A 12,211-nucleotide genomic window follows, 5' to 3' on the forward strand; every position below is an offset into this window, starting at 1 on the left:
TAAAGCTTTTTTTCTACACAAAATTCTTACAACATTCTTCTAACTATTATCGCCTTGATAAATTAAATTTTAATTGCTAAACATTACTAAAGGCGCATTAATAAACCATGTATTTTTTTTACAAAAACTGGTAAAAAGTTGAAAAAAGTCGAAAGTAGTCGAAAAGTTGACTTTTTAAAAAACGGAAAAATTCAAAAAGTCGACTTTATGTTTCAGCTATAGAACCCTAATAGAGACATATGGCTCGAGGCTGGCTACAGTGCTACTAAGAACAGACTTCACAGGGCAACAAAATCGAAAAAATTTTAGAGGCATTTTAAACCACTACACAATTTTGATGTATTGTGGTTCCAGTAGTACAAATATGATCCAAGTTTTAAATTCTATGGAGAAGTTTTTTTTTAAAATTGTGATATTTTTAAAAGTTTCTCCACATAATTTATGATAACTCAAAAAGGATTTGTACGATATTATTAATATAAACTTACAAAAGATTAAATTTATATAACCTTTAATCCATTTATATATTGCGTTTTAATCGGCTCAGTAGTTTCGGAGTTATAATAACAAATTGAAGCAAAAAATATATTTTTACGTGAAAATAGCAAATTTTTGTGTTTTAAAAAATCATGAAAAATCGAAAATGGCAGAAATTGTTCAGGTTTATTCTTTTATCGCAAACCCACATATAATAGCAACAAAATGAGATATTGATCATAGAAATCGATTGATTCCTTTCGAATTTATTCACAATTAAGTGAATTTGCTCATTTTCACAAAATTTTACTTTTTTGTTTAATATACATAAAACTGAGTAATTAATGATCTTCTATCGATAGAATTTTGAAAACATTTTCCCCATGCTACGTACAAATTTTCGTATATATTGCGATTCAATCGGCTGAGTAGTTTCGGAGTTATAATAACAAATTGAAGCAAAAAATAAATTTTTTCCTGAAAGTAGAAATTTTTTTTGTTTTTTTTTTAAAAAAATCATGAAAAATCGAACACGGCCGAAATTGTTCATATTTATTACTTTATCGCAAAGCCACATGTAAAGGGAACAAAATGAGATATTGACCAAAAAAATCGATGAATTTTTTTTCGAATTTATTCACAATTAAGTAAATTCACTCATTTTCAGAAAAATGTATGTGTTTACAAGCGTCTACTTTGAGTGTATATTTTACATGTGTTTTGTTATTGTAACAAAAAGTTTAACAAAACACAATTTTCTGAAAATAAGCGAATTCTCTTAATTGTGAATTAATTCGAAAATAATAAATCGATTTTTATCTTCTATATCTTATTTGGTTGCTATTATTACTTTATTACTTTGTGACAAAGTAATAAATCTGAACAAGTTCTGCCATTTTCGATTTTTCCTGAGTTTTTAAAACACAAAAATTTGATATTTCCACGTATAAAATATATTTTTTGCTTCAATTTGTAATTAGAACTCCGAAACTACTGAGCCGATTAAAACGCAATATATGAATGGATTAAAGGTGATGTAAATTTAAGCTTTTCTAAGTTTATTTTAATAATATCGAACAAACCATTTTGAGTTATCTTAAATTACGTGGAAAAACATTTAAAAAAATTCACAATTTTAGAAAAAAAAACTATCCATAGAATTCAAAAATGTTACCATTTTTGTACTTAGTTAGCCATGATACATCAAATCTATATAGTGGTTAGTGAAGCCTTTTTTGCTGTTGATCTGTGCTATTATAATGTCTCTTTGTAGCTAACTATTTTGGGTCAATTTGCTTCCTCCATGTCAAAATGACTAGTTATGTAGCTAGTCAAGTAAACAGTTTGATAACTTTGAAAACGTACATGTTAAAATAACTGTTCATGTAGCTTATTATGTAACCAGTTGCATTATGTCTAGACTGAAAAAGTAGTTATTCGATGGCCCTCGTACAATAAAGTACAACACAAGACACAATCCATATGAAAGACAATAATAATAAAAACAAAAATAGTGTAGTGATTTTAAGTCCGGAAATGGATACACGAGTACAACTATAAAACACACGATTACATACACACATAATCACACACACACATACTACATGCATATGTGTGTATAAAAGTAAATAAATTGTCGAAAACTAAAAAAAGATCTTAATAATATAAAGAAATTTTCAACAAGAGAAAAAAACCAACTGCCAAAACTATAGCAACGTAAAAGAATGAAAAAAATCTTAAACAATTTTACATGAATAAATGTATGTTTGTATATTTAGACAACGGTGCTGGCAAACAAATCACAGGCTTTACTTTGGCTAAAATCTAAACACCCTATATTTGTAAGTATGTATGTTTGTATTCATAAGTCTGAGTGTTCTTTCCAGCATGCATTTGCATGTGCGGGGGAATATGGCCAACAGCTTCTCTCAGCTAAAGGCTGTTCGTTGGTTACTGCTGCAGCAATATTTGTCTATGGCTTTCAAGAATAATATTCTTGTCTGTACGTTAGAAAATTTGCATAGAACTCAAATGTATTTGAAAACATTGAGTATGTGAACGAACATTACACATGGTAGATTGTAAAAAAAAACATAACTGATGATCTAGTCTTGGCCAAATAGTAAAACAGCTACCGTTTTGTGCTGACCAAAACATTCAATCCTCAACAATCTAAAACTAACACAGTTGGTAATTGTATTGTTAATGAACCCAATAGGAAATTGATAACTTAAAGTTTCTCATGCCTAAAATCAAAATGAAATACATATCGAGAGCCTATATTCAAAACCCTCTATCTTTGATTTTCACGAAAATGTCTTTTTGATGGTAAAATATTCAGTAAAACAGCCCTCATCTATGGTGCGAATTTCATAGCAAACATATTTTTTTACTGTTTTATTTGCATTTTTGTTATTTCTCTATCTTATACAATTTATATTTTACGAATGCAAAACCCTCTATCTTTTCAAAAAATTTTTTGGAATAATTTCTCCTTACAATTCTTTTTTTCTTACTAATTTTAGCATGCTGATTCGGAATTGAATTACCATGAAAATATTTTACCTTTTTGGTTTTGGAAACTATAAGGTTCATGGAATATAAATAAATGGGTAATATAGGAGTTTGCTTAAAAAAGTGTCTACTTTTAAAGCGTCATCTATTATTTTACGATAATTTACACCAATCAAACTCCAAAAAACTTAAAAAAGCAAAAAAAAATGTTTTTCAATAACTTTTCGTTTAATATTGTTTATTGTTAATTTTTTTATCTTATGTTGTATTATTAGCCGTTATCTTGAATAAATCACGATAAAAACTGTCAGATGCCATAAATGAAATCAAAATAATTTAATTTTATTAAAATGAAAAATCCTCTATCTTATCATTTTCATACATACACATTGAATATTTTGAGAAGAAAAACCCTCTATCTATCATAAAGTCCACAATATTGCTAAAATGTTGCAACCAATTACACAGGTCAACAGCAAAAAATGCTTCACTAACCACTATACAGATTTGATGCATCGTGGTTACCTAAGTACAAAAATGGTAAAATTTTTTAATTCTATGGAGCGATTTTTTTTAGATGTTTCACTACATAACCTTTAATCTGTTTATATATTGCGTTTTAATCAGTAGTTTTGGAGTTATAGTAACAAATTTAAGCAAAAAATATATTTTTTACGTGAAAATAGCAAACTTTTGTGTTTTAAAAAACTCATGAAAAATCTAAAACGGCAGCTTGTTTAGGTTTATTACTTTGTCACAGAAAATAGAAACAAAATGAGATATCGAAGATAAAAATCGTTTGATTCTCTTCGAATTTATTCTAAATTAAGTGAATTCGCTCATTTTCACAAAATTTAACTTTTTTGTTTGATATATGTACATAAAATTGAGTAGTTAATGTTCTTATTACGATTGATTGAATTTTGAAAACATTTTCCCCATGCTATGTACAAATTTTCACATATACACTCAGGTCTCGTTTTATGCGGTTTTTGAAATAAATTTTTTTTTTAGAATTTTAAAAGATTTTTAAATTTTAGATGGTTTTTAAAGTTTTTTTTTTAATTTTTCATTTAAATAACCGATCGCTTAAGGGCCTTACCTTTTTACCATTTTTAAATTAAACCAATTTTGCATCACTGATATAATGGTTATAGTTTGTTTTTTACAAAATCAAATTCTTAATATAGATTCAGATACGGAAAGAGAATTAAAGATTCATCGCGGACTGACTCATCTGTTTTCCGGATATCAAGAGTTGCATAAGCAACTTTCAAAATCGCAAAGTTTAATGACAAATTATTTTGCAAGAAAAGAAGCAATTGAAGCTCCTAAAAATTCATCGATTTCGTCCCCTATTCACAGATTAATTCTAGTGATGAAAATGATATTTTACCATATGATGACAATATGTGATGAAAGTGACGTTGAGCCAATTCGAAACCGATGCAGATTCAGTGAATCATGCATATTTACAGAATTTCCTTAAAAAAATGTGTTAGCTCATTTTTTTGGATCATTTTCACTTTTTCTGTAATTATAAATATTTTTTTAACGTATTTTGTTTTTATTGTTTAAGTAAATTAAATAAATATATTTTTGTTGATTTTTTTTATGCGTTTTTGTTCTGATTTTTTAATTAAAATCTGAATGTTTGCAGTTTTTCAAAATTTTGGAACGAATCGTCAATTTATGCGATTTTTTTTTGGAACGCATCTATCGCATAAAACGAGACCTGAGTGTACATATATTGCGTTTTAATCGGCTCAGTAGTTTCGGAGTTATAATAACAAATTGAAGTAAACAATATATATTTTTTGTGAAAATTTAATTTTTTTTGGTTTAAAAAAAAACATGAAAAATCGAAAACGGCAGAAATGGTTCAGACTTTATCACAAATCCACATGTAATAGGAGCAAAATTAGATATTTCAATCTCAATAAAAACTCAATTATTGATCGGATCGTTTTTTTGTTAACGATTCTAGATAAAAATTTCCTTTTAATAAATGTGGGGGTCGGCTATACTTCCCATGGACCATCAAGTAGTAATTTTAGTTTGAAAATGAAAAAGGTCCCCATGGACCTTCTCACCCATCGGATCATATATACCATTCGAAAGGTTTTTAATGTTTTCACCATTTTCAGAATTTGGAGATTCGTAATATGGTGAAAACATTAAAAATAATATATTGTTACGTTTTAACCTTTTCAAAACGCTGGTTTATTTCCTTTAAATAAACCGGATACTTTTGATTACAAATAAAAGCCGTTTAGTAGTTTAAAAATTGTAACAACTCTTTATTTATTTAAAATGTACAACAACAGAATTAAATAGTCACTCAATGTTTTTTATACACGTTTATAAATTCGCAGAAATACAGGCACACCTTATAATGTACACGAATTCACTTGAAAAACACAGCACTCAGTTGATGTTTGTTCGAAAAGCGTCTCTGATAAACTGACTAACGACTGCCATCTGCACTCTAGATTTCTCCTTAACTGTCTAGAGGTTTCTAATACATACGCCATCTGTGGTGTACTTTCTACAATGTTCTTTAACTGAATATTCGATTTCGAATATACGGTCGCAGCAAACAGCGTTGCCAACTTACTATCAATGGTCAACTGAAAGCTTTTATTTCAATGTTAATAATGCCCACAGATATGTTACAGTTTGATATTACAGCACTGTTATTTGAAAGCATTAGGCTACTTTTAAATCAGCCGTTAAAATCATTATATTTGAATTCAAGTATTCAAGTAATATATACGTTTGCTGGAGAAATAGACACATATTTTTCAAAGTTACTTAAAAACAATATATACCATGCGAGGGGCATCAGTTTCTTCTTTATAAATCCGCTGAGAAACTTAAGATGACTTTATCATCTCACTCAAGATTTTGTAGGTGTTTGGCAAATTTCAAAAACAAATTCTTATTATACCAGAAAAATAATTGGGGTATTCACACGGTCTATTATTTGGTAATATTGTCATAATGTCCTAATATATTATGATAGTTTAACCTTCGCTTTACCAATACACACCCGGGTGACCACTTCGTTTTTATTGGTTTAATATTTTTTTTAACTTTGTTTCGATTTAAATGAAATTTATATTCACTGAACAAATTTTACAGTTCTATAGAATTAAATAGAAACATTTTAAACTTTTTATGAGGTTTTTTCGATTTTTTAAAATTTTCTTCGTCGCATATATTTATCAAAGTACATATCAATAACAGAAAAAATAAAAAATCCAATTAAAAATAGTTTAGAATTCATTTCACAGTACATCAACCAAAAATTTACCTTATGGAGCCACTTAGGCATTACTATTTATTAATTTTATAATTTCGAAAAACTCGCAATTTTATTCGTTAATTTCGATTTTTGAAAAGTGACAAAATTCGACAAATATTCGATTATGATACCCATAAATAAATCCTTCATCACAAAAATGGTTGTCACAAACATATACTAATTTACTCCAATTATATAAATAATTACAATGAGCATAATATTGTTAAAAAACTTCTAAATGGTTACAGTAAACATGTACAACTATCGTTAAAAGATTATTCGGGAATACAAAATTAGTATTTTAGTAAAAACTTTTTATGCTAAATTCCAAATTTATTGTTGGGGGATAAGCTAGTTCCTATGCGCATTTCACTGGATTTGACATTGGCATCATCCTACAGACCTATTAGCTTATTGCCTTGCTTGTCTAAACTATTTGAGAGAATAATCCAAGGGAAAATTTTAACATTCTTAAGTAGTCGAGACATTATCCCAGATCATCAATTCGGATTCCGTAAACATCACGGAACAATTGAGCAAGTTAACCGCCTAACTGAAGAGATACGACTTAAATGTAGCATCTAGAAATCTTGATAATTATCTCCGGCACGTGGAGACGTGGTTAAAAAATTGGAGAATACAAGTGAACGAAATTAAAAGCAAGCACATAACGTTTTCACTTAGGAGAGGAAATTGTCCACCAGTGACACTAAACAGTGTGAACATCCCACAGTCTGACCATGTAACGTGGTTTCATTTGGCATTCATTTAGATAGACGTCTTACTTGGCGTCGGCACATAGAAGCCAAGCGGCTCCACATGAAACTAAAGGCTTCTAATTTACACTGGCTAATCCACCACCAATCGAAATTAAGCCTTAACTGCAAAGTCATCCTGTATGAGACAGTCTTAAAACCAATTTGGACATACGGAATCCAATTATGGGGAACAGCAAGCAATACCAGTATATCTTATACAGAGGGCACAATCCAAAATTCTTAGAACCATGACGGGAGCTCCATGGTACATAAGAAACGAGAACATCCACAGAGACTTAGATGTACCCTTGGTCAAAGATGAATTCAGAAAAACTCGTGAAGCTTATTTATCAAAATTACATCATCATCCGAACCCGCTCGCAAGGCTACTTACAGTAACTCAAGACAGCTCGAGGCTTGCGTCATCTAATATTCCAAATATGATTCTCGACTGAGAGAACAATAATTGTTTAGTTTTAAGATTTAATTACATATTGTAAGGCCTAGCAATTAAAGGCAGGAATAATATTATAATATTATTCCTGCCTCTAATTTCGTTAAATGTATAAAAAAAAATTCACTGGTTGCTTAGGCCAGATCACCATGAAACCTTTTCCCAATAGGCTTTAGAAAAACTAAAGATATTATACAAATAAAACTATGGGGTGATTGAGAATTACAGACACTAAAGTTTTATTTGTAAAAATATCAATGCTTAAACAAAACAACAACAATAAACCGTGGTTTTATCTTTTCTTACATTTCCTTACTACAATTGTTTGGTTTCTTACCGACACAAACAACTATATTTTTCTCTGCGTGTAATACAAAAAAAAACTTTTTTTGATTTGGTGTGCCAAAAATTAACAAAAAACTAATTTTTCATTATTATAACTGTTGGAAATCAACAAAAAAATATTCGATTTCTAACAACCAAATATTTCCTACAGACCTCATCTATATATTCTAACAAACATATAGCAGACCTACATAACAACAAAAAACTAACGCCTAAACTATAACATTTTCAAAATTTATTCTATCATGTTACACCATGAAATGTTCCTCATACTCATATGCAACCATAATCAAAAGAACGTCCAACATGCATACGAGCTGGTATAATATTACACATGTGTGTATCTGCAATGTGTTGGAGCAACTTATAGTTTTTTGGTCAGTGGAAGATGGCCTTTTGCTATCAGCATCTCCACATGCATACTATTTACAAACGTCTTCTAGTTCTAATGCAATCTTTTGTTTCATTTAAGTGTGTTTGGTGGGCTGGTTGGTCTACAAAATTCATAAATAATGACGATAATGATGCTGTGGTAAATATGGTATGCCATCAACATCATCATCATTGTACGCTTTCTCATCACCGTTCGCCACTTTGTAAGGTAGCAATTTAAAGTTGGTATTTTTCATAGTTCTTTAAAATGTTTCAGTAAACATGTCATTTGTAGCCGTGGCTGGGTGTGCGCTCCGATCTCTGTTCAGCATATGAAATTTGAAAAGGGGCCACATTATTTAACAATTTATGTTTATTTTCTTTTATTTATAAGCCTGTGTTGGTTGCAGTTGTTTTCTCTCATCTTGCAAAAATAAAAAAAAGAATAAAATAAAAAAGTTTTCATCAACATTTTTTTCTCTTTGTTTTTGCTGTCATTTCAGGTTCGTTACTGTCACTCGCTGACGGATGAGGAACGCAAAGAACTTCGCTTATTTTCCACACAACGTAAACGTGATGCACTTGGACGTGGTAATGTCAGACAGTTGATGAGTGCACGTCCCTGTGATGGTGTAAGTATTTTATCGATTTGTTGTAACTTCTATATTACGAGTATTTCTCGTAATTATGATGATGTTAAAAATTTCACTTTAACTTTGAATAGTTTAATGAAATTTTAGAAATTTTAATGAGTATTTCAAGCTGTTTTCTTATTAATGTACAATATAATATGTTTATACCAGAATTGTTGAAGAATTTTATCACGCATATAAGAACAATTATATAAATACAAAGATATCTTTAAAGTATAAACCAGGTATTATTTAATAACATATAATTGATTATATAAAATATTCAATATTAAGACACCGGTCTTAATATTGAAACATTTTACTTAAATATGTCACATTAGGTTTCCTACCACTTTATTTTGGTTAACTCATAATTTCTAAAATTATGACCAATATTTAGTGCTAACTTTAAATTAAGTTTTTATTGTTAATATGATTAAGATATACCTTTGACTATATGTTCGTTCATATTATAGAAATATTTGACAAAAATGGCGTAACCTCTGAAAATCATTTAAATTAATATTTTACAAAATAGAGTGACTTTTGAAGAAATATTAATTAAAATAAACCTTAACCTTAATAAGCTTAACGCATAAAGGGGCACAGGCTCGGGAATTTTCTCCGATGAACTGGACCTTTTGTTGCCTCTTCGATTACCCGATACCTGCACGGGTTTCCAGGCAGAGATCTATGCCATCGATATAGCCGCGAGAAGAATCCGGGAACTGAATCTCGAAAATTCGACTACACATATCTACTTGGACAGCTTTGTATCAATCAAGGCTCTTATATCTAACTTTATTAGGTTGAAATGTTTTCTCAATTGTATCCAATTACTGGCACAAATGACACGACATCACGTTCAGTTGATATGGGTTTCAGGATATGAGGGCATCAGGGTAAATGAATACTCCCTCTGAATACACTCTGACAAGTGATATAACCAAGACTCTTTTGTCTCTTAGTAGGAATTCGATTACGCTTCTTACGGGTATAATCACTGGGCACTGTATGCTTGGACACATGTCGGAACGTATGGGTTAACCACGTTATATGTATTGTAGAAGTTGTTTGGATGTATCGGTACAACACCTTCTAGTGACTCCCAGCCTTACAAGTAAGAAGACTACTACATCTTGGTAGCGCTCTTTTTCAAGATCTGGACAGTCTCAGAGATCTGTCACTAGTAAATATGATCAGTTTCTCACGGGGACCACAAGAATCACATAGTCAACGAAATAAGGGAGGGAAACTATTCTTCCTTCATGTATGAAATCTCAGCATAAGGAGTATAGTATTTTTAAGGGTACCACAATGGGATACAAGGCCTACGAGTGAACTCGCTAATTTACGGGCAACCCACGTAACCTAACCTAATCAGCTTAGTTCAGAAAATATCTCAATAGAAGATCACTATTATATTGTTTTATATTTGTTGTTTGATCTTTAAGATAAAATAAACATTTGTTTTAAATAGTGGTAACGTTTTATTCATCAAATATTTGATCCCCACAATACGCGAGGAGATCAAACTCTCCAGTTTAAACTACCTTTCAAAACTAATGGATCATCCAAATCCTTGCCAGGGAGTTACTGTCATTTGAGGGTCATAGACGACTGAGGCGATTGGAAACATTGGATATGGCCAGATAATCATTTTAACCAGCACTCATGTTGGATATTGCAGCGGCAATAACAACTTTAGTTTTAGTTAAGTTAAGATATTAATACTTATTTTAAATTTCTCAAAAGAAAGATTCAATAAATTAATTATAAATTAATTAATTATGCAATTTTTCGATATGATCAAGCCTGCCATTTACGAGACCTGCATCTGGTCTCATTTTCATATCCATAACTGGGGCTATGAAAATCTGTCCTACAATTGCAATGGGTGTTATTTTTCATAATCCATCTTTGCACATTTTGATAAAGGAAAAGGCTTTGCAAATTCGTTTTGCAGGAGACTGCCAGAAGAAAGTTGGTGAGGCACTCACGTTTAATCGACTCAGAAAGTGATTCTAAGTCGATCGGTATACTTTAAGGTGGGTGTTAGACTAATATTTTTGGGCGCCTAACACCCACCCTACCACTATGGTGGTGTAGGGTATAAATATATTATGTTTGCACTCTTTCTTCAAAATCACTCTATTACAATCAATTAAGAATAGAAAAGTGTAAGGAGAACAAAAAAAGTTCGATTAACGGTTAATTTTTACTTTGTTTCTTATCTAGGTTTTAATCGTACGTTCGCGACCGAAAACATAATTTTATTGTAATTGCTTTGCATTAAACGTCAACTGGAGCCAGACAGAACACATTTTAATTAAGTTCGGTGTCACTAATTTCTAAATAAAAGAACTTTTTTATTTGCAAAATTTCGTACGTTCGTGACCGTCAGTAAATTTTTTTCATAAATAATGCATTTATTTTCTTAACATGTATCAGAATAATGCATTCGATCTTCTGTGATTTTCTGTGACTCAGAATAACTTTCTGAGTCGAACTGAAACGAAGTTCGTCCGTCTGGCTGTCATAAATGTATAATTTATATAGGTATATACACAAATATTGTTCCAAATAAGTGTTATATACATATACCGAATTCATGTCACCAAATTTTATTATGATCGGTCAGTAATTAATCATAGCTCCCATATAGACCCGTTTCTGAAAATCACTTTAACGTACATAAATCTCCTAAAAACATTGGTACACACATACAATTCAAGATAAACAACTTTCATAAAGACATAAATCACACGACCTAATTTCATGGTGATCGGTCAATAATTGATTATAGCTCCCATATAAGGCCCACTACGAAAATTACTCACCAATATAAATTATTGAATTTTTAAAAGAAAAATGTTACTTAGTGTAGGATATTATATGGTCAGGCTTGACCGACCATACTTTCTTACTTGTTTGTTAAGGAAATTTGAAGATATTTATGAGAAAATGCATGGTGATAATAATAAAAACACATATGGAAAAATCGTACGTTCGCGACCCGTACGTGAGCGACCGGTACTTAAGCCAATTAAACAAAAACCAATAGAGATATTTTATTGTGTAAATATCAGATAGAGACCTACATTAATACACTTTTAAAATCAATTAATCGCTTTTAAATATTCCGTTCCATTTCGCAGATTTTTTCATTTCACTACTGTCAGCTAAAGTTGACTTCTATTTTGCGTGCGTTCGTTACCACATGTTTATAACTATCATTATGAAAACGTAAAGTCGATATTTTGCACTAAATATAGTAGGAAAATTGTTTTTTCTATATTCTTTGGACATCAAAAGCGAACGAACGTACGTTCATGACCCGAGGAAATGTCCA

General features: G+C 30.4%; 1 protein-coding gene across 1 annotated transcript in view; it reads left to right on the forward strand.

Moving 5' to 3' along the window:
* The window catches only part of pk (prickle), a 29,702-nt gene that overhangs the window by 11,510 nt on the left and 5,981 nt on the right, over nt 1–12,211 (forward strand). Inside the window, exon 3 of the mRNA XM_065512281.1 lies at nt 8,731–8,859. Coding sequence (XP_065368353.1) covers nt 8,731–8,859 — 129 coding nt within the window. The remainder of the gene's footprint in view (nt 1–8,730; nt 8,860–12,211) is intronic.

This window comes from Calliphora vicina, chromosome 5, assembly GCF_958450345.1.
Source record: "Calliphora vicina chromosome 5, idCalVici1.1, whole genome shotgun sequence".
Lineage (NCBI taxonomy): Eukaryota > Metazoa > Arthropoda > Insecta > Diptera > Calliphoridae > Calliphora > Calliphora vicina.